Genomic DNA, 23,603 nt, shown 5'->3' on the forward strand with positions numbered 1-23,603 from the left:
TATGGGAGAAAGTCATCTTTGTTCCTGGGAGTTCCTGTGCAAGTGCTGGAGGACAGACTTCACCGGGAATCTAAACCCAGTGGGACAAATCCATGAGGAGAAAGGGGAGTCTCCAGAACCCAGACACTCCTTCCCTCCACTGAGGCTGGAAAGAACTGTCCTGCCCTCCTTGTCTGAGTGCTCTGCAGACTGACAAGAAAGGGATTTTTCTTTAGTCCAGTGTGATCTAGAAATCATTTGTCAACTGGCTCCAGCTCTAAGTTATTTTTTTCGAAGGAAAGACTTTCTTCCTGCAACCCTTACAGCCACCTCCAAATCACAGCTGTGAACAGCTGTAAGGGGTGACCTTTATGCTCCCCCTTTTTTTAATATACATTAAATTGATTAAAAGAACCTACTGAAGATACTTCAAGAGGGGATTAAAGCTAAATACTCACATAAAACATGTATCTGCCAACTCTTTCTGGTTTGTTTGGGGGTTTTTTCATGTTTTTCAACATATGATACAGCAGGTCTCTGAAGAAGGAGAGGAACTAGACTGATCTAACAGAAGACCTTGCAAAGTCCATCCCAGGAGAGCCAAAGGCTCTGAGAGGTCTTAAGCCAATGAGAAGTGCAAGTTGATTATAAAATAGGAGTGGAAGGCTGGAAAGACCCCCTTGACTCTCTTGGCAAGAAAACAGGAGAATACTACAAACAATTTCTCCTTGGGGAAAACTGCTTATCAGAGGAAAACTGAAATAACTTGGGGTTACTGCACAGAAACTGCATTATGTTGATTCTCCTGGTTACTGTCCTGCAGCATCCTCTGAAAAGGCAGGAAAGTGAGAAATGAACCGGTGCATTGAGGGAGGTGGGAGAAGAAAAACACATGGTTCCTAAGGGCAAAAATAAATCCAGAGAGGTGTGGGGGAACATCTGGCCTCTCTGGCACCACCAAATACCTGCGAAGTTCCTTAATAAGACAGATTATCAACCAAATGGTAAAAGGCAATTCTATGGGCCTGATAACACAGGTGTGCCCTTGAAGCACAGGAGGTGAGGACAGTGTCACACAGGAGAGGGCCCTCAGGCACCATCCTGAAAACCTCAAAAAAAATAAACAACGCAGAAATAAAATTACTAAAGTTGAGGTGGTGGAGAAAGTCACGGCAGGTGGTACAATCCTGTGCACTAGATCCTCACTGCAGCAGTGCAGAACCCCAGACACGTTCCCCTGGAGCGGAGCGTGCGGGGCTGGGGTGACACTCACCTGTCCGGGCACAGGGAGACGTAGAGCAGGATGAGCAGCACTGCTCCCACCACGGTTGCCAGCAGGGATCTCATCCAGGAGCTGAGCTGGCAGAAGTTACAGTACTGCACAATGGTGATGAGAATGGCACAACACATGAACATGGTGTACTGCAACAGAGAGAGAGAGCGAGTCAGCGGCTGCCCCGCGCCCTCGGGCACCAATGCCAGGGAAAAAGGGGCACAGGGAGCAGAAGGGTCTGATTCCATCTGTGTTATGGTGCATCAGGAGTCAGCACGTGAAGATGGACATCTTCCCTTCCAAGGGCAAGAAAACCTTTAGCACAGGTGGTTGGCCACAGTTTCCCCTGGGTGGAGTTTTGTGTCACTGCATTACACGGTTATTTCAGCGACTTTCAATGCCTCCAGCTTACCTTTGCAAAAAGCTCAGTGCCTCTTCTTGTTAAAATAAAATAAAATTTAAAAAAAAAGGTAAATATTCATGGCAACCTCCACTCCACTGCTGGGGTTAGATCCCGCCTGTTTTAAACTGAATATTGAAATTCCACTGCATTGTAAATGTGGAATGCAACTTCACCCACCTGCCTGCTTTTAAAAACACTTCTTAGGGGACACTGTCACACTGATCAGCAACAGAGGAACTCAGGTTGAAAAGAAAAGATCTGCCTTGGGAACAAAAGGCAGGTATTGGTCATTGTCAATGGACACTTTGTGACACGACCACTTGTGCCAATTTGCAAGGACAATTTTACATTTTCTGTTCCAAATGCCTGATCTCAAACCCCCTTTCCCTTTCCCACAACTCTATCAGATAAAGAAAAGGATGGGCAGGACAGACACATTGCCCAGAATACCTTCATTTCCCCGAGATACAATCCTACAGTGGTCAAACCTCTCAGGCTGATGTGCCAATTTTGGTTTTAGCAAGAATATTCATGACCATCCAAGCCAAAACAGAGACTCCACACTTGCATTAGGGAGTTCTGTTCTAGCTTTATGCTGTGTTTTACAGCATGAAATGATCATTCTCTCCCTTTCTTTTATTTTTAATAACAATCCTTTCATTAGTAATCTCTTTTTTTTTTTTAATTTTACATTTCCTGTACAGCTGAAGCACAGACACTGCAATCCTGTAGCACAACAAACAAACGTGATTCAGAGCAGATACAGAGTATAGGAAAAAAACCTTACATAATTTACCATTTTTAAACCACAAGCACAGTTGTTGGTTTTTTTGAAATGACTCAAAAACAGATAAAAGGAGTTTCAGAAGTGTCCATAAAAAACCATAACTTAAACTTACTTTTTTCCCCCCATTTCAGGTCTCCTAAAGTGGCAGAGCACTGGTTCTCACTCCAAGTGATGCCCCAGCATGAAGCCAGCCTATAGAGGGTCAGGATGTGCTGGATTTTACTATGGATGCATGGCTTTGGAAAGTTTTTTTTTTTTTCATGGCTGTTTTTTTGTTAATTTTCGTTTTAATTATTTTATATCCAGGGAGGGTATAAAATGCTATGAATAAAAAAAAACTTTGCAAAACCATGTCATAGTAAAATAGGACACTTACCTGACCCTCTATAGATTGACTCCATTTCCTAGAGCTCCATGAGTGTGGAAACACTGAGCACAAGCCGAGTTGGGACATCTCTTGGAGAGGGAGCCAACAGCCCCACGACTCTGGAGGACCTGCAAGAGGAAAGAAAGCAAAGTTCATTCTCAGTTTGGTGATGGAAATCACCATTTTACTGCTGCTGCCTCAAGTGTTTCGACTCAGCCTGTCCTGAACAGGTATTGAGAACACACCAATAAAGGTTTTTAACGTTTTTTATTATTTTTAAACATTTGGAGAGATGATCAAGGATGGTGATGAATGGGATGATATCAAAACCAATGGACAGATTTGAAGGTTTTTGGGTCCCTTCACTTTAAAGAAGACATTCCTACAATTAATTTACTGATAATCATGTAGGAGGAAGACCATCATTAAACTGAACTAACAAAAAATAAATTTACTGCTTAAAAATTCTTAAGCAAAGTTCCAAGAGGTGCAGAATGGTTTTAAACATGGGATGTAACAGAATGTCAAACACACTCTCCTGTGACTGTGATAAGCACGGGATATGTGTTTAAATCAGCAAGGACCAAAAAACATGTGGTCACATGTTCCCATGGAACAAACACTTCCCAAAAGCCAGGAATAAGCTGTGATAGGAAGAGCGAGGAGGATCTGGCCATTACCTACACCCAGAGCCCTGAAATAGGAGGAGCTTTGTGAGGCAATTCCCTGAAGCTCCTGGAAAGGATCACTGTGCTATGAAGAGAAACTTGCAGAGAAACAAACTTTCATCTCCAGTTTGAGGCCATTTTATTCACAGTTTTGAAGCCCTGATTTTATGCTACAGTTGGCCTTTAAATTAAACTGTTCTTTCCCCTTCTCATCACTGCCCATGGCAGGAGGTTGGAAAGAGATGACCTTTAAGGTCCTTTCCAACCCCAACCATTCTGGGATTCTATAAATTCACAGAATTTACAGAATTTATGTGAAATTCTTTGAATATTTAACCCCTTGTTCTCCCCTTCAGAATGCTCTCATTAAGAGAGACATCAAATCCCCTGTGGATCTCTGAGTCTGGGCTAAATATACCAATTTCCTTCTGTTCCTTTTCAGAAGGCAGGTATTGCATTCCTTTAACCACTTCCACAGCTCCTGCAATGATCATTTCTAGGCACTGAGAGCTCTCTCTCTCTCTCCTTTGAGTTCCTCCATCTCTGCAAAGCCCAAACACCCACCACTAATACTGTTCTCATTGCTGAGATTCAGTAACTACACAATATGTCCACCTAGAAACTCCAAATCCAGCCTAGATCCACAAGCCTGAGATAAACTCCTTGCACTGTCTCGAATAAAGCCCTGCAGAAGTGCTTGGTCTAAGAAAAAAAAAGGTAGGTAAGTCACAGGCATTTCTAGGTTTGGCTCTCCTCTTTTGTCTGAGAGTTTTCAAAGCAGCCGTGACTGTATTTACATAACAAACTAGGAATTCCACCATCCACAAAGCCCTCTCCCTCCAAGGGATCTGTATCAAACAGATGTAAAGCCAGGGAGGTGGAGGAAGGCGGCAGGCAAACAGCAAGCTTTGTTCCATCCAAAACATCACATTACTGAACGGAGTTCGACAACTTACATGTATATTTGTTTCAAAATCAGAGGTGAAGTGTGAAAAAACTGCAAGAGCTGGGAGAGAAACCAGGATTGCGCCGAAAAAATGTCGAGGCAGCCAGCCAGATATCACCTCCAGGAGACGCTTGGTGCAAGTCATCACCTCCTCCAGAAAGAACGCCATCCTGGAACACAGGAAATCACGGAGCGGGGCGTTAACTGCAGCACATCACCTCCTGTCTCTGATCTACCTGCAGGAATTCAACTCCAGATCCCTCACTCGGGCTGTGTGAGCAACCACGGTGTGTTACACCCACAGCACCTGCTGGTGATTCCGGGGAATAATCCACCTTTGCTGACAGGGTGTTTGCTCCAGCAGGGAGAGCCTCGGGATGGGGGCTTCGAGGAGGCAAACTGAAAGCCAAATTTCACTCACTTGGATGGTTAAGCACAGGGAAGACTTCTCTCCATTCATAAATAAAGCAGGTAGGGAGAGGGGAAGCTTTCACAAATTCAAATGACTGAAAATAACAGCAGAAATGTTTGAAATGCAGCGCTGTGCACCCCACTAACAGCTCCAGCACCCAGGGCTGTGCAGCTCCATCCCACTGCAACCAAAACCAGTTCTCCCAGTTGCAACCACCCCGTCTGCAACCAGGCTCCGTTCCCTCTCATTAGGGAAGGGGAAGAGGAGCGTGGGCTGAGCTCTGGCAGCCTGGCAGGAGCAGAGCTGGAGAAGCAGTTGGGCTGAGCCCCTCGTGGGCCAGCTGGCACCCACCCCATTCCTTGGGAGCCAGCACAGCATCCCAGTTGGATCCCACACGGCACAGGGAAGGAACGGCTCCCGCCTCGAGCTGCCGACGAAACCACGGCCCGAACCTGTGAAGAGCTCAGGGAGCCAACTGGGAGAGCTCTGGAGAGCAGCTCACCGGAGATGCTCCTTAATGAGAGCAGCTCTAATTGCTGAAATGAATAAGGGACGGTAAAAGGATGCTCAATGCTCAAGGGCATTGCATGGAAAACTATTATTTATCCATAGAAATAAATCCTTGGGATAACTTCCTTCTCAAAGCTCAACATTAGTCACTTGAGAAAAACTGCAACTGCTGTTCAAGTGCCTAATTATTTTTATGGAGACATAAAAAGGTAGTGGAGCTCAGTTAGCTGCATCCAGAGCCATTAGTGGGATGTGTGGAATTCCCAGACTCAGCCCAGGCAGGTACTTCTGGACAACAGCAGACCCCAAACAGTCCAGAATTACACCTTTTTTAAACAGAGATGCTCACAGTTGAAAAAAAAAAGTATCACATACACTAAATATGAAATTCCCAATCTTCAAAGTTACATAAATTACCCCGTATCACCATAGTTTTAAAAAGAGAAAAGCAATACACTTATTTGTACCCCTATTGTCTGAAATACAAGGTTTTATGCTGGATAAAAGCCTGATACAAACCACCTGAATTTAAATTTCTTTATGAGAATTTGACACTCATTCCACACCTTTAAATATTCATTGTTTATGGATGATATTTTAATTCTCTGGTCTGGACTTCTGTGAGTTTTGCGAACACAAGCATTTTTCGAAGCATCAAGAACTCTCCTCTAATTTAACTTATTTAATTTTAATACATTCAAGTCTGGAAATTATCCTTAAATGCATTAAAAAGAGAAATCCGGGAGGATGGCATACACTGTAATACACCGGGATCCCACGAGAGGGTGCTCACAGATTTGCCAGTTTTCAGTTTAATGGACCTTCCATTCACACCAAAAATTATACCTGTATTCCATCAGGAAACAGAGTTTCCAACAACGCACTGAAATTTAAAAACTGGATATAGAGCAAGATAAAATAAATAATAATAAAAAAAGCTCTGTAAGAATTGGGGTTTCTGAAGGGTTATAAAGTGTCCTACCCTGATGACAGAACTGTCCCTGTGCTCAGTGACAGCCCTACTTTCTCAGCACCAAGTACGTCTGAAATCAAGTTCCTGCCTCTAAAAACAAAGTTCCATTCTCCCAAAGCCTACGGACTGGGATTAGGATCTCCGTGGCTGAAGTGTGAGAGAGGAAGGGGAATGGGGCTCCCTGGGCTAACCTGCATCCCCAGTCTCTCCCAAGGCAGCTCGGCAGCAGCTCTGCCTACGCTCTCCTGGATCCCCGCATCGCTCCCATCCTGCCTGGCACAGGACCCAGCTCAGTGGCAGATACCCAGTGCAGCTCATGTCTCTCACCCCAACCCACACACCAGGGACTCCACTTCTTCAGCGTTCCTTTTTGCCAAGCCTCCATGCCAGGACAAATTCCTGTGGGAACTATAGCAACAAATCCACCGGCGAACGCGATCGGTTAATCCTGCCATGAGGACACTGCTTTATTTAGGCAGCCGTGTGTTTCCAAAAGGACAGTGCGAATTCCAGGGCAATGTCACATTTCTCCTGATAATCTTTACCTTCTTGCATTGATTTTTTCGGGCTGGTATTTATCGCGGAGCTCTGCGCTCTGGAATTAAACGACTGAATTCCCATCCTTAGCAGGGAAAGCCGGTGGATCCAGCCCAGCACTCCCAGCACAGGAAGTCAGGAGTGCATTAAATCCAGACAGCAGTGAGAGCTGCAGACAGATTTAATGGCTACAGGGCAGTATCAGTAAATAATGCAGTGTCAGTGGGCAGCTCAACGGGGCTTAAATGCTGAAGCTTCCGAGATGTTTACACAAGCTGGAGTTCAAATTAGTAACTTTGACATAAATGATTAATGGCTAATGGAGACTGTTACCATCATTTCTGTATTTACTGGCAGTTTAAAATCAATTCCCAGAGTTCAAATCAAAAGCTTTTGGCACAGCAGCAATTTGGTGGGATATTAAATACCAGATGTTAGAAATAAATAAAGGCAAACAGACTCCATTGTTTTGCCCGGCATCAGGACTCTGTGTCAGTCGTGTTAACAGATCTGGTTCATTAAGCTCGGGATGCAGGAAACAATTTCTGCTCCTGGTCACTGGGAATTTAGGAAGATCCAAGCACTTGGCCACAGGGCCTCTCTGCTGTGGACAGACTGTGGGTGGCACTTGAGCAAGGCTGGGAAGGTGAAGCACCAGGAAAGGGGCAGTTCTGCTCAGTCAGACAACAGCACAACTTCCCATTCCAGTGTTCGACTGCACTCGCTTGCTTCATCCAGGAGATAATTTGTTTTGCTCTCTAGAAAGGTCCTTTTAAATTCATGAATCAACTTGAAGTTGATTTCGCTCTTTTGAACAGGGCTGAAACACCCACTCTCTGCCCTCAGCTCTTCACCCACAAGTCTTCTCTGAAGCACATTATCAAAAGCAACATATTTTTTGTAAACAAACTCATTTATGGCGAGTTTTACTCAAGAACTATGTGTCAAAATCATCAAGTTAACAAAAATCCCGTATTTACACAAAAATAGTGGGCAGCTATCTTTTACCTGCATTCCTCCTGCAGACCCACTCCTCAGACTCCCAAGTGAAACCTTGCATTTGTACGTTCAGTGACATTTCCCAAGCTTTTTTTATAAAAAACCAGAATTTCAGGACCTCTTATGCTTCAACTGAACTTGTCAAAGTAGTTACACTTCAAGTGGGCCGAAGGACATTCTTTACAGAACATTTACAGAGCAGGAGATGACATTTTCCATGTGCTCACAAATGAAGCACCAATTTTTGCGTGCAGCTTTATACAATTAATTTTCAAGTGGCTCTTGTGTTAACAGTGGGATCCTCATCTACAGGTACTCCAATAATTTATTATCAGACACTTCAGAGGAATCAAAACATCCTTCTCCCTCGTAAGCTTTGCTCCATGAGGCCTTCTGCTCTTCCAGAACTCAAGTTTTGTTTCTCAGGCAGAGACAGTGTTCCCCTTCCCTCTCCCTCAGCTGGACTGAGGGCTGAGCCACAAGAGCCAAGTGATCCTTGCTAGGCTGAGTCCTGGATTTAATTACAATTTAGACTGATTTAAAGACAGGGTGTTTCACATCACGATAATGAAAATACAATGTGAAACTTAGGCAAGAATTTTCTGGTCTTAAAATAATCCCTTTTCCTGAAATTCTGGGATTGTGCCCAGCATTGTAGTCCGATCTCCTCCCTGCAGATATCTCGCTGGTATTCTGTGATTGTCATTTGGGATGACATTTCTGCACAGGAAGTTCTGCACTGCATAATGAGTGGTCAGAGGGAGCAGTCCTCACTTGGGAGAGGATTTGAAGAGGAAAACTATGATTGCCTTCTTTCTGCTCAAGGGAACCGTACCCAGGAGACTGGGGTGGCCCAAAAGTCTTTACTATATGTATTTACTATTTATACTTTATGTATTTACTATAAAACAAATATGTATTATAAATTCAAAACAACAACCAAAAAAAACCTCCAAACCCAACTGGACACCTTTTCTTACCAAAGCTCCACCCAAATACACCACTGTCCTTACATTTAAAACTGAAAACCTGCCAGAAAGCTTCTGAGGTTTTTCACCTACAAAGCCTGCTCTGTTCAGGTGAGGTCTGAGACTGTTTTCAAGCAGGTACCCTGGGTAGGACCAGTTCAGATCTGAGATGATCCTGGGTTTGTACCATAAGAGATTTACTCCAGTGTTACCTTAGACGGGATGATCAGAGTTAAGTTAAATACAAATTAAATCTCGTTAGCAGAGGAAAGATCACGAGTGTGAGCCCATGGCAGGAGGTTCCAGCCAGGAGCTGGACTCAGTGATCCTTCTGAGCCCCTTCCAACTCAGAATATGTAAGTGCTAAAATACAGAGTATTTGCGGACACTCCAAGAGATATCTGGGGCCTCAATTCCTACGTCCCTACTCCTCAACTGTTGGTTTGACAGAGAGGGCAGGGAAGGGCAGCTGGTGCTTCTTCCATCCAGCAATTCCTGGTTCCCAAAGTAACCAGGAGAATTTGTGGGGTCTCTGGGTTGACCACACAGTGCTGTACTGAAGCCAAACCCCTGCACAGCCACACAGGGCTCAGGAAGGCAAAACTGCTTTGCCAGTTCTTGACTATATAGACAGACTGAAAACAACAATTTTCCTTCTCCTTAAGAAAACCATAAACCACCAATTATAGAACAGGACTGCAATAAAACCTTATGTACCTACCTATAAATATTTCTAAGATTATAGCAATAATTTTTATGAACGGACAAAACAAGGAAAGGCAAATGCAATGTGGCATTGGGAAAACAAGTGGGAAAAACAGTGAATTGAAAAATACTAAAATGAAGCAAGAATTCACCTGAAAAGTGAGTGAACACAACTTTTCTCCAAATAATCTGGATAGCAGAAAAGTAGCTCTTCAGCAAAGTGGGTGTTGAGCTGTTCACAGCTGAGCAAGTTCATGGCCACCAAACCCAGACCACCTGCTGTTGGTGAGATGGCAGAGCTGCCTGGGCACACTGAAGTGCCAAAACAACTTCTCCCCCACCCAAACTAGTGTGCAGAGACTTCTGCAAAGGGGAAAATGCATTTCTGATGCAAGAGAGAGGACAGAACATGAGTTAATCCATTTTAGGATAACACTACAATGACAGCCCTACAGTTTAACCATCTCCCAGTACAGCTCTTAACACCTTCTGAATTTCTAGGTTTTCTAAAAATGATTCGAATCGCAACAATCAAATACCCCCACTAAGAAATACTATCTTTAAAAGCATTTCCACTGTTCACACATGACCTCTCTTCACTCTCTGTGCCAGCTTTGATGTAACACACATACATTTATATGCTCACTGAGATACAAAATTCCTTCAGTGGCTAAAGCACTAATCCAGTATTTTTCACCTTGACCTTGTAAAGTCAAAATAAGAGTGCACACTGTAATCTCTTGTTTCTCTTGAAACAGCAGCAGAATTGCTTCCAACTTGTAATTACAGAAGCATTTTGACTTACACATTCCTGACAGATTTGCAGAACTACAAGTGAGGACACAGGTTTCCACACACCACCCTTATCACGCTCCTGTGTCAGGGGAAGCGCCGGGAAAAGGGGGCTGAGGAGGGCACAGTGAACTTGCTCTCACACGTACACACACACAAACAACTTATTAATAGGTCCATCATCTGGGTTAATTACAGGTTACACGGGGTATCTGCACAGATCAGACAACACACCCAGGAGAGCATGAACACTGAACACACGGACAACTGCTCGTTGCTACACCTGGATGTGAGTAACCCCTGGAACCCCACGTTCCAGAGGAACTGCTCACTGAGTAGTTACCACGGGAGTAAGGCCTGCAGGTGTCCTCAAAGCCCAGGACACATCCTGTGGGTGACTGGGTACAAATGGGGAATGTGGAGCCACTGTTAAACAGCCAAGCCTTCCCCTCTAAGGGCACAGGAGAGGCTGAGGGGCAGGACAAGGATTCAGGGACTGAGGATTCTTTGCTGCTGTGTGGGGTTGGCACTGCAAAGTACCACTCTTTCTGCAGAGACAAACCAGTGCTCCCTTCCCTTCAGCAGCAGTGCCTATCCCACAGCCCTGAGTCCAGGGAAATGCTGACCTCCAGTTACGTGTCTGACAGAAAACACAAGCTCTTACAACATAAATCCATGAAACTTTAAAAAGAAACTATTTCTGGACAGACGCAATGTGACTTCAGCAATTTTTCTTCTTTTTTCCTTTGAGAGAAGGACTGCTCTTTGCACCTGTGATACATGATTTCAGCTTTAACCCCAGAATGGTGTACTGTTATCTAGGAATTTTTTGGGTGGGTTTGTTCGAAGGACAGACAAAAGTTTCCTGTTTGGATTCTGATGGCCCTGTGAGGGGAGGCTCATGGGGCATCCCAAGGAACAGTAAGAGGCGCAGGCCTGGTGTGCAGATCCCGTTTCCCTAAGTGGCCTCCATCAGAGCCACACTCCTCCTGCAATCCCTGCAGCCAGAGCTCTCCCTGCACAAGATCTGCCGCCAGCCTTGGCTGCGCCGACGCTGCTCTTCAAACATCACAGACCAAGCGCGTTCCTGGGGGGCTGGCAAACAAAATGCTCCCGAGCCAGCCACCACCTGAGCTCCCCCTGCTATTCCCAGGCTCCGTCACTCCTTATTTACCTGATGGAGACGACGAGGGACAGCACTTCCAGCAGGATGGCGACGACGAACACGGCGACGGCGGCGGGGGGCGGAGGGGACGCCACCATGCCGTGCTTCAGGAAACAGGTGATGGAGAGGATGAGGAAGACTGTGGTGGACAGGAACACGTCCAGGAGTGAGCTGAAGGTAGCGCTGGCAAACGTCTTCACTGGAGCATTCTTCATGACCTGTGTGGAATACAGGCATTGAGGGAAGGGCTGGACATTGAGTAAACGCCACTCTGTTGAATTCAACTGGGTGATAAACAGCAGCTCAAAACAAGCTGGGGAATAAAGAAGTTTGGCCACTTCGTTAATCCAATGTAAGGAACGTTTGGAAACATGAAGCAGAAGAGGTGGTGCCATGGCTGTCACAGTTCCCTGAGAAGACTGTGTTGAAAAAAAGCATTGGCAGCACAGCCCCCAGGACTGAGGTGATTTTTACACACTATTATGATACAGAAATAAAATAACATGAAAATTGACTATTCTGTGCAAAGAAACATGAATATAATTACTAGCAGATAAAGCTGTGAGACATTTTCTTCAATGACTTCAATTTAAAATAATAACAGATCTTACTTTTTAGCCTCGATGGGTCTTTAAGAAAACCCTCCAAACACCTCCCCACAGTAACAGCTCCTGTGGCAGGGTTCACATCTCCCTTTCAGACCATTAAAAGCAGCCACTGAGATTATGTGTAATCCAAATTGATCAGAGCTCAGGACACCAAGTCCTGCTCTTCCATAACCCCTCAACACACATTCCCATCCCCTCTTGTCCTGGCCCAGTGCTTGTGCAGCTGTGCTTGTGCTATTGTGGACAGTCCAGCTGAAAACTAATCATGAGCTCTACATCCCAGCTTACTTGGGTGAGCCCAGTTTTGGGACTGTCTATATGTGCCCAAGGGACCACAGAAAGCAAGTTCCAAAGAAAAACAGACATTACATTATCAATGTCAACATGAAGGCACCCAGTTGGAGGGCTCTGGTTTAATCGAGAAGTTTCCTTTGCTCCTCAGAACACTTCCTGCACTCAGCAATATTGGGAAACAAACCTGTCCCTCATTTGTACTTCTCTGCAACCCAATAAATTCAAGCAGCATCACTTCAGTGCCAAAATTACCTTTTAACCTGAACAGTAGCAGAATGCTGTTCACACACCAAGTCCCACCAATTGAATTAAGGGAAGCAGCACCGTATCCCCAGGTGACAGCGTTAAAGATGCTCTGACAGGGCTAAGTAGTGCCTTCATTTCCAAACAAGAACAGGCTAAACAAGCTCCTGGGAAGCAGAGCTGACTCTGGAGAGAGATCACAACCCAAGCATGCAGCTGGCACTGTGTAATTAGAGGGGAATTCAGGGGTGCTGGAAGTTACTTTCAGCAGCAGTTGACGGCCAGGCAATTAGAGAACTAGGAGTGCTGACAACTCTTTTCACTCTCCAAGAGAAGATTTTGTTGTTGTTGTTTTGGACCAGTACTCTGCTAATATTAAGGCTTTAAAAGGTTTTTGCCCCAGTGCTGCAGAGTTACTATTAGAGAGTGAAGATTCCCATTTCCAGGGAGATTTATATAATGATTTTCAAATTAATAGCTTGCTACTAACAAAATGCACAGACCTCATCGGTGCTCCTTCTAGGATTTCCCTACATATCCACATTAATAGGTCAATCTGTATATGTTTGGTTATTACTACTTCATTTCTCTTTCCAATCTTTCCACTGGAAACAACTTGATTTACTATTTTCTGTATAGTTTGCAAATTTTATTTTATATCTGCAAATAAACCAGTGTGCCAGGGGAAGTTTCTCCCCGTTGTTGCTACAGGAGCTTTATGCAGATACCACTAGACTATTATGCTGCAGGATGAGTATGGAGTGAACAAAGTGAACAGACTGAACTGCAACACAACTAGGCTTTCCTTTGGTAAAATAAATTAAGTTAGGTCTCACCTGGAAGTATTGGAAAACAAGCAAACAGGGGCTACTGCCAGGGAGAACACGACAACGCTGCCCAGAACTGAAAGCAATGAGCAGCAGAAGTAGAAATCCCACCTGCCCTCAGATGCAGGACATACTACTGGGAAGAAAAGAAACCAACACCTACATTTATCCCAAAGCAATTCTGCAGCTGGATGAACCAAACTAACAGCTCTGCACTGCTGGAAGGGAAGGGCCCATTCCCCTTCCTGCTGCCGGCCGCTTATCTTGGGCTGGCTCTGGCATCTTGGGCTGGCTCTGGCATTTGCCAACCCCTCCGAGAGCTGCTGGGCAGAAAACAGAGGGATGGGAAAAGAAAGAACCCCAGACAGAAAAACAAACCATGAATATTTTATGCTGGGCCAGTAAATGAGCTGCTCCCAGCGGGGAAGGCCGGTGAGCACCAGAGCCATTAGGAGGAGCAGGGAGGAGGAGGAACAGGGAGGAGGAGGAACAGGGAGGACAGAGCAGAGCAATTGCCTTCTTCTGGCAGCAGCTTTTCAGCTCCTGGTGAAAATGCAGCCTCAGTTCTAACTGACACCTAATGTCACTTTATGTAAATGCCAGTTCCTATCAGCCAGGCAGGGATATCCACTGACATGGAAAGCCTGTGATATTATTAGCCCCCGAGGGAATTGAGGACTTGTTACACTGAAGAGAGTACTGAGTTCCTCACAACTTACTCACTGCTCCTTACAATTCCACAGGGTTTCTGAATGCAGCACACTTGTGGAATTAGGGCATTTGAGTTCAGCACAGGTTTAGGTTCCACAGGGGTAACCATGGGGCTGTGAGTTGAAAAAAAATCAAACTCAAAGTTGCCATTCTCAAAGCTGGGATATTTAATGAGAAGGTAAGTAGCATGTGGTCCTTTACTTTCATCTAACATGGTTCTCTGGCCAACATAGAGCCTTAAAACACTAACCTGAACATGGAGAAAAGGCGAGTGAGAAGTAATTAGTGAACCTTGGTGGACTGTGAAAATGGATTTCTAGCCCAAATGTAAGACTAGATTTGGGGTACAGGGTATGTTGATGCTCTGAGGGTTGGAGCCCCCCTGCTCTGGAGACAGGCTGGGAGAGCTGGAGGTGTTCACCTGGAGAAGAGAAGGTTCCAGGGAGACCCATGGCAGAGGGTGAAAAAAGATGAGCTTTAAGGTCCCTTCCAACCCAGACCAGTTTGTGATTCCGTGATAAACTGAAAGGAGACTGTTTGCAGAGGCAGCAATACCAGCAGTAAATCACATTTGACATTTCATGATCCTTGTCATCAACTACAACGAGATGCGTTGAAAAAAACCCCCAGAAAATGACAGAAAGTTTCTCAGATGGATTACAGAAGGAAACCAATGCCAGGAGAAACACACCTCTTCCTGGTAGCTTGTCCTGTAGGTCATCTCCAAATCCTGATCCAGGAAGTTCAGGCTCAGCTTGTTAATAGGTGGTTTAAAGAAATAATCTTTCATGAGGCTAAAAAAAAAAAAAAAGACAATATAAACATCAGTTTGTTCAGCTGTACCTCTTTCAGACCCCCTCTAGTCTGTGGTTGCTCTTTCTAGGGATGCTGGACCTTGGCTTTGAAGTTCCTTTGGCTTTTCTCTGCTCTTGATCACCAAAGTACCCCTTCAGTTACAACACTCACTCAGTCAAAGGAAAAATTCCACAAAAGAAATGAGAGAGCAAACTTTTACACTTTCAGGAAGAGACTAACAAGTCCTTCAAGAAACTTAACAGCTCTCACTCCAGATGACTCCAGATAATTGCAATACAAGCCAGCAAACAGTAAAGGTTAATTGCTGCTACAGAGGCACAAGCTCAGGAGACACGTGGCTGCGGGATATTTGTGCCTTGGGTGGAATTCTATTGCTCAAAGCAAGCCAAGGATGACAAAGGTGACAAATTGTTAGGGGAAAAAAACCATTGTCCCTTTTAGAAAACAGCAGTTTCTTGTTATTTCAGACACTAAAATGACTCAGTAACTCGACTGGTAAAACACTCCCTTAAGAATCTGGGCTGCAAAGAAATGGAACCTGAGGAGTCAGAGAGCTTAGATTTACTGTTGAAACAGAAGATTTAAAATGACCAGAATCATCAACAAAGCCAATGACAAATAATGACACCAGCTCAGAAGGGCTGAGAGACCCAGAGGCAGCATCCACCAGAGGGTGTTTATGCCCTCCTTCACCTTCTCTTCCAGTGTCAGGTGCAGGAAAAAATCAAAATAAACAACATAAAAGAGGCTTCAATCATTAAAAAGTTGTTTATATTTCCAATCCTCTGGAGGAAAAATAGAAAGCTGAGTTTTGCATTAGCTGTAAGAGGTTTATGAGCGAAGTTTCCTAAAGACAGCTCTGCAACTCCTCTTTTTTTCTTTCTTGAGCAGGTGTCAGAGAGCTGAAAGGATTTGACTTAGAGATGCACATGAGGTCAAACTCTCAGCAGATGAAGAAGCTGAAAGATCCTGCAGAGCCTCTTTTGGGGGGAGGCTGGTTATGGGTTTTGTTTCTGTTTAATTTTGCTGAACTCTTGGCAGAGGGGTTTTTTGGAAGTACAGGCTCCCCAGCACACGGTGGCATGTGGGAAGCGCTTTTTTTAACTGAAATGCAAGACCAACCAACCACAAATTCTTAGACTGATGCCAGAGAAGACAAACGACTCTAACCATGAATATGGCTGATACTTTATAACCTTGGCCTTGGCCAATATATTAAGAACATCAGGATGCCCTGAAAGAACGACAGGACACATTCACTTGAGCCACCCTTCTGTCTGTCATTATTCCTTGTCTTCGTTCCTCCCCTCTCTTAGATGTTTCTAAGAGCATCCTAAAATAACAATTTTGAAGGCTTTTGGTTGCTTTTTTTTTAAAAGATTGTTGAATTCCCTTTCTTCCTCCCAGGAAGCTCAATAGAGGAGGGTGATGTTGTGCTGGATGATGTCAGAGGAACAATCCAGCTGCCAGTGCAGCACGATACAGAAGGTGTAACAGGATGGAAGGAGGGAGAAGGCAGCATTCCCAGTGCCAATCCAGCTCCATGTCAACCCACGTCTGTCCCAAAGAGGAAGGTCCCACTTTACTTGACTAAACAGTCAAGTACATAATGTGCTCCCCAGGAGGCCACTGTGCCTCCCAGCACAGGGATTTGTGTGTTCCCCGGATCAAGCAACACTGGGAAGTGGGAGATGAAAGAAACAAACAAATTTTAAAAGTATTTAAACAGGAAGCTGACCCAAGGAGGGGATGAAGGGCTGCACAGAACCCAGTTCTGGGGGAGCTCCATACATCCCTGGGACTGTGCTCTGTAAATCTAAAGAGATTATTGGAATTACTGCCCTGATCAGTTCATGAGTACCTGTTTCTTGTACTAGGGAGGTTTATAGCCTAAGGAATACCTAATTTTTCTTGGAAACAAAAATCCCAAACCCGAGAATCCTTTGAGAATATTCCCAATGAAACTAAGTTCGAACATTCTGTACTCTTACAATACAGTTTTCTTTTAAAATACACACAGTAATGTGCAGATTACAATGAACAGTATTTTTATAGTGACTGTAGTAAAGCCAGACTCAAAGCTCAAACCATACCCTGTTTGTCAAATACAGAGAAACAAGCTGTAAGAACTGATAACTTTTCATAAAAGTATTCTTCTATAATGACTAATACAAACATGTCACACTAAGACTGTCTTCATTACTATTATTTTTAAAGGCAGTGCTGAGGTATCAGCTCCAAGGTTAAATCTCAGCATGCAAAGAAGCTCCCAACCACACAGCTAAAGCTCCAGAAGAGACTGGAAAGGAAAAATATCACCAGTGTCCAGCACTTCCTCCCAGCCAGCCCCAGGCAGCTTCCTAATGCAGTGTCCAGGCTCCTAAATCCCCTGAGGACACGTTTACCCTTCCCAGCTCTCCAGGAAGCCTGTGGGGTTAATTTATGCACCTTAGCATCATATCTGGGTTAAGTACTTTCTGCCAATAGGAATCCTGTGGAAATTGCTGCCCAGTGCTCAGGGAAAGTCACTTGGCTGCTGCTGGGTTTGCAGCAACGTCAAACCAATGGAACAAAACCTACTGAAAATGGGGATTCCTGTAAAACAACACCTCGAATTCCACATCCAAAGATCCCCACAGATGCTCGATTCGTCAAGACCAACAATTATGTTTTATAGCAGGGGATCAGGAACGCTTTTAAAGGGACTTATTCCATATAATTTCTCATTGAGAGATGTTGAAAAGATTAGTGTAAACCAGTAGGCTTAAAGCATTTTGCTTAGAGCTAATTAATCAGAAGATTATTTTTGGAAAGTTATGTTTACATGAACTGAACTCGGCAGAGAAGTTTCCGTGGCAACAAGAAATGGCCCACTTAATATGGTAATGATGATATTTAATTGAGACCAAAAAAGAGCCAGGCTTTGACTGATCTCAAATCACAGTCCTGCTTCTTCCTTTTTTCCGAATCAGAGAGAATTATCCATGTTGGGAGTGCGGGAGGAAAGCACCGGGAACACGAGAGCTTGAGCGAAGTATCTTCAGCAGACCGAGGGCATAAATTAAGCTGCTTCTATAAGTTAAAGTTTGCAGTGTGCTGGTTACATTTTAAACAACAATCCTGTTTGTTCTTGCTGATTTCTGCCAACACTTGGACTTTCCCGATCTGACTGTCTCCTAATATCTGAAAATATCAGCTAAACACCAATTCTCAGCCACCAGTGCCAGAACACACACAGAGAAAAACAATAAAGGAACCTAAGTTTTAACTGAATTTGAGCACAGGAGAAAGGCAAACTGAGAAAACCTGGATAAGAGATTGGAGAGGGACTCCTGTCCTTTGCTGTCACCTCTCCCTGCCTTAGTCATGTTTCCAGTTCAGGTGATGTGTCCCTGTTCCAAGCAGCCCAGAGTCCACACAAGCACACAGCAGTTTCAAGGATATTTAGACAAAACACCTTCAATTTGAGTGGAAGCAGTGAAACAAAAACAAAAACAAGAATAGCCATAGATAATAACAAACTCAAGTTATCTGTTTAGTTGCTCCAGTCAAGTCACTGTCATAACAGGGGCTATATCATTTTGTGTTTATAAAAATCCCACACCACTGAATTTTGGACAACATTTCCTCTGCCCAAAATCATTTTTCTTTGTTTGAAACAGAGCGAGAAACCAACTTTACACTCTGTAAGGAGGCAGCAGTTGCATGAGAATTCTCCCCTATTAATTCTGTTTCCAAGCCCAGCATGATTTCTAGGTGTTAGTCACACAGTGTTATCAGCTGTTGTTCTCTTGCTACACAAAAATGTGAGTTTCGTGGTTCAGATTTTGTGTCACACGGTGAATTGCAGGGGAAGGCACAAACTACGCGCATTTAGACGACGTTCGATTGTCGAGGTAGAGCTGAACTTCGTGACAAGTGATTTAAAGAGCAATTTCCTTTCCCCAGGTTCGACTGAAGGAGGACTGTTCACCATGGAAGCCATGAAAAAAGTGGCTTTGTATATTTCTAAACAGAATGTTTCTGATATCAAATTCCTACGGTAGTTTAAGAAGAATAAGGACTAAAATCAGAAATTGTAGAACATGTTGTATGTTAACAGTAATTAGACAAAAAAGCACACAAATAAAGACTAAAGATTGGGACCCCGGTACTGCCTTTTCACCTTTACAAGATTTTACACTCCACTTTCCTTACCTGTCCTCTTTAATCACATCCACAAAGTGAGCATCTGTCTTTTCTCGGATATTTTTGAACCTCAGAGGGAGGAGAGCTGACTGATCCAGGCTCACCCCGCCCCATCGGCCTTTCTCTTGCAGCATTTCATACAGAGAGGTTTGACTGTTGCTGAGCTTTTCCTCCTGTGGAGGACTCAAAAGTCCATTCTGAGTCTTGGGACTGTGTCCTCCTGGAGCCTGGGTGGCAGAAAGGAAAACATACACAGGGAATGTTAGTGGTTGAGAGGGCAAACAGATGAGATTCCAAGGAGCAAAAGCTGGAAGAAGCTCTTCCTCAACACACTGAGTTCTGACCTGACCACGCCAAAGACCACACTCCACCTGCCCTGAACCCATCCACATCTCCTCTGGATGTATCTCCTCCATGTTCTGCAGGCACATCCCTATTTAGGTGTCTTTTTGCTTTTTCTGTACCAACTTTCCAAGGAGCAGGAATGTACATTTTCACACATGCAATGAACAACCAACCACAGGCCCAAATTTCATTCCCTTGTCTTAAGGTTCAGATTCCCCTAAAAAGCTTTTTAAACACCCACATCAACTGTGCTGACTTTCCACAGATCATGAGACAACTCGCTCTGCCAGCCCTTGCTGATCCTTCCAGTGACCACTACAGCCCTGCTGCTTTCCCAGAGCTTCCTCCTCTCTCTTACCTGTGGGAACAGCCCTTTTGTACATCTCATCATCCCACCAAAAAAAAAAAAATCCTACAAATTAAACTACATTTTCTTCACTGACTAAGGCATACTTCTTCTTTCTGGTTTTCTTCTGCCTTTGTATTAATTAAGACTGCAGTGTTAATTCTGACACCAGCCTGCAACACAGCTCAGGTACAGCATCACCAATTCTGTTTCCATTTGAGAACACAAATTACTTCTAACCAAAAATCATTCTACTTTCATGGAGCCTGGAGTTCCTTCTTTTACAGTTTGTTTGACCTAGACCAATATGCACTGAGGCAATTCCAAAAGAATTAGATAACTAAGTGTGGTTAGAATGAAAATGAACTGCAGTTAGTCAGGATCATTTTCAAATGCAAACACAGAGCAAACTTAGCATATTTGAATGTTCATCTCCCCCCTCCACATCTTATCACTTATCATGCAGCATTTATCCTCATCCTGAAGCCCACTCATGACAGAAGTTTCTCCATTCCTGCCTGTACAGCTCTGACAAGCTCCTCCAGAAGACTATTCTTGGATGCCACCACAGTGACCATAAATAAATACCATAAATATCATCACCACCCCAACCACACGCTGAAATATGTTACTGACATTGTAAAATCAACTTAGTTAAAGTTAAAAAATATCTGTTTGCTGGCTGCTCGTGCAAAATTAATTCAATTTCCTGGTGTGATCTATCCCGTGAAGCAAACAAGGCACACGAACACAGACAGGTGAAGTGAAAGGTGCAGGCACGACCAGGGGAGATGCAAAGCTAAGGGAGCAGCAGGAGAACCTCGTGCAGGGAGGAGTCAGGGACCGCTCAGGCTTGGCCTCCCTGTCACAGCCAAGACCTCAAGAGCTAAAGCCATAACAAGGTGTGTTGGAATGGTTCCCTGGAGGGACAGGAAAAGCAGGAGGGAGGTGGGTTGTGCTTCCCCTTCCTCCCTCCCAGGGGGACGGCAGGATCCTTGGGCTGCCCCAGCGGAGGTGTGAGCCCGAGAGCTGGGAGCCAGGAGATGGAAGGATTCCCAGTCTAGTCCCTTCTAGCCCTCACAACAGTTGTTTTGGCAGCCTGCAGGTGTTCACTGCGCAGCGACAGCAGCTGAGGAAGGAATAGGAAATTGGGTAGTTTCCTTGGTGTGCTGCCAATGCTTTGCTACAGACCATAATAACCAGGAGAGAAAGGTGATTTCAGCCACACATATCCCAGCAGGGGCAGACCAAGAGCCCTCTTGGACGGAGAGGTGCTGCCTGGGACAGAGGGACACTCCCCTGTAAGCCAGAGGCATGAGGACTTCTCACATAAAAGGTCACCATGTTCTTTCTCTCTAAGGGAAAACATTCAGCAGCTTCCAAGCAAGTCCTCCTGCATCCCTACCAGGTTATCCAGCCTGCTCAGAGGGAACACAGCTATGGAGCACAAGGCATCCTGCAGAGCCAGGTTTGGAGATAAGGAGAACTAACAAAGGGAAACCAGAGAGAACGGACCAACAAGCTGCTAGTGAAGGGTTTTCTTTGTTTGGTGGGAGCTTTTTTATATTTAGGCTAAGGATTGTATTTGCTCAGAGCACTTCCCAGACCAACCTGAGGCCTAAAGAAAAACTGAAGGTCATAGTTACCACCTTTTTTTTTCATAATAAACTGTCTTTCTCCTCTTTCTCACCCCTGCAGCCACTTGTTACTTGAAAAGTAGTAACTGAAAGCACACAGTTTTTGCTATGATCAGCTCAAATAAAAGATCTGGACTCCTGTGCACTGTCTGCTCTCCCTGCTGTTCTTTAAGATCATCTGAAAAATGCAGTGAAAATTTCTGCTCCTTCAAAGAAGGTCAGCATGGACTTTCTCTTCAGCTCCTTGGCAAAGGCTCAAATCCCCAAGAAAATTCTTTCCTTCAGTCATCTCAAGGTTTCCCTGTGCTGTCTCCACTCTGTTAATCTTTACAGGCAGGGATTAGAGTGTGAAACTGTTTGTGTAGGAGAAAATCTCTATTTATTAAATGTTGTTAGCTCCAGTGTTACTGTGGCTTCTGAAGGCAACAGAGTTTGCTTGAGAACTCAGAGACGCGATGTGAGAGTTTCCTCTCATCAAAAGACAGGGAAGCTCCAGAGGCTGTTGGGACCCACAGAGGTCCAAGGATGTGGTCAAACATCAGTAACATTCCCAAAAGGCAGAGGACATGAGGGCAGCATGTGGCACGGGAAGGGAACAGACTCCAGAGATGGGTAGAGGGAGCTTAAGGCTCCTTTTCCCAAGAGACCTGAAACTTCAAGGAAGATTTGGAAATCAAAAGCCACAGTAACTTTGTGCATGTGGCTGTTCTTAAGGCTCTCAGTTAAAGAGGCATCCCAGACTTACTGGAGAGCCACGTAACAGCTCCAATTTTTGGCTGAGTAATAACCAAACCAAATCCAAGGAGGACGTGCAATTTGGTCTCCACTAACATGTTTCTTCCAGCAAAATTACAGCCCTTTTCCTCTGCTCTGCACAGACCTCCTCCAAGCAGGGTCAGATGACTGGCTGATTCACACACATGAAGCCAGTACAGCTGCAGGAGGAAGGAACTTAAAGGACAATTCCAATGAAGACATAGCCTGACACCAGGCAGTCGGTACCTGAGGACAATCTCTGTTTGCAGTTGGATCCTGGAGATCCCTGGCAAGTGGGCAGAGGCAACGTGGAGAAGAAACATCTCCAGCCCACCTGCAGATCTCCCAGGGTTTTTGTCTTAAAAGATCTCGAGCTGGTTTGAGAACAGTACATGCTGGCCACTCTGCTCCACCTCCCTCAGGGCTGAAGGGATTATTATTTGACTCTTTTCTTAGGCTGTTTCCTGGGAATCCTGGCACAGAACTGCTGGGTAACACACCCCTACAGCCCAGTAAGGCAGGCCTTGCTTCTGAGCTTACAATTTAGGCATGAGACAACAGGTCAAGTACAGACAAAGAGCAGAGAGACAAACACAGAGTAATTGAGTGGCTGAGCAGTGGAGTAAGTGCTGGCAAGGTTTTCAACCACCTTTATAGGCAAGAAGGGTTTTAAGCCAGACGTGAAGAACAAGACTGTTGTCTCACAGTGTGTTTATGAAGTGATTCGCTCTGAGGAGGGAAAGCATTAAACTTATTTGAATATATAACAGTCAGGTGATGAGCACTGTTCCCCAGACTGCATTTAGGCAGGAGCTTAATGTTCAGGAAGGAGAGGTGACAGGCAGAGCAGGGGCTGTGAAGGGCACGAACAAGATGACAAACAGGCAACGTGTGGTGAGGCAGAGGAAGAAGTAGGTGGCTTCAGGAAAGCAATCATAGCAGCAGCAGCACGAGGAACACGTAAGGTGCTGTATCTGTTGGTCAGAAAAGGATGCAAAGCAACTGAAAGCTGGGAATTTCAGCTGTGTGTCTTAGAGCTGCAATGCAGGAGACACTGGCAAGACACATCACTTGTGGTGAGGTGACACAGCCCACTGGGGTAAGGGATGGAGAGCCTGGCAGTGCCATTTGTGCCTTCTGAGTAGCCTCAGCGTAACTGAAAGAGTCCAAATTTTAGGTCCTTCTCAGTATCAATCTGAGCCCATAAAATTACTAAAAACCCTGAAAATTGAGGCGGGGGACTTGAACTAAATTTTAGAACACAACTGCTCAAAATCAAAATCCGTTCTGCTGCTCAAGAGCTTGAATAAAGGAACAGCGGAGCAAAAATGAGAAAGCTGAGGGAAGC

General features: G+C 44.7%; 1 protein-coding gene and 1 long non-coding RNA gene across 3 annotated transcripts in view; both read right to left on the bottom strand.

The window, feature by feature from the left end:
- Positions 1-23,603, bottom strand: part of ADCY9 (adenylate cyclase 9) — an 85,517-nt gene that overhangs the window by 9,282 nt on the left and 52,632 nt on the right. For both annotated transcript variants that reach the window (XM_027654863.1, XM_027654862.1), the window contains 5 exons: positions 19,181-19,398; positions 14,859-14,961; positions 11,494-11,702; positions 4,434-4,593; positions 1,253-1,401 (listed from right to left, as the gene is read on the bottom strand). In XM_027654863.1, coding sequence (XP_027510664.1) covers positions 1,253-1,401; positions 4,434-4,593; positions 11,494-11,702; positions 14,859-14,961; positions 19,181-19,398 — 839 coding nt within the window. The remainder of the gene's footprint in view (positions 1-1,252; positions 1,402-4,433; positions 4,594-11,493; positions 11,703-14,858; positions 14,962-19,180; positions 19,399-23,603) is intronic.
- Positions 2,347-3,080, bottom strand: LOC113952604. Its single transcript, XR_003529604.1, has 2 exons — positions 2,819-3,080; positions 2,347-2,634 (listed from the first exon to the last, which is right to left on the bottom strand). It is a non-coding gene; the product is annotated as an uncharacterized LOC113952604 (long non-coding RNA).

This window comes from Corapipo altera, unplaced genomic scaffold (genome assembly GCF_003945725.1).
Source record: "Corapipo altera isolate COAL_440 unplaced genomic scaffold, ASM394572v1 98, whole genome shotgun sequence".
NCBI classification, from domain to species: Eukaryota; Metazoa; Chordata; class Aves; order Passeriformes; family Pipridae; genus Corapipo; species Corapipo altera.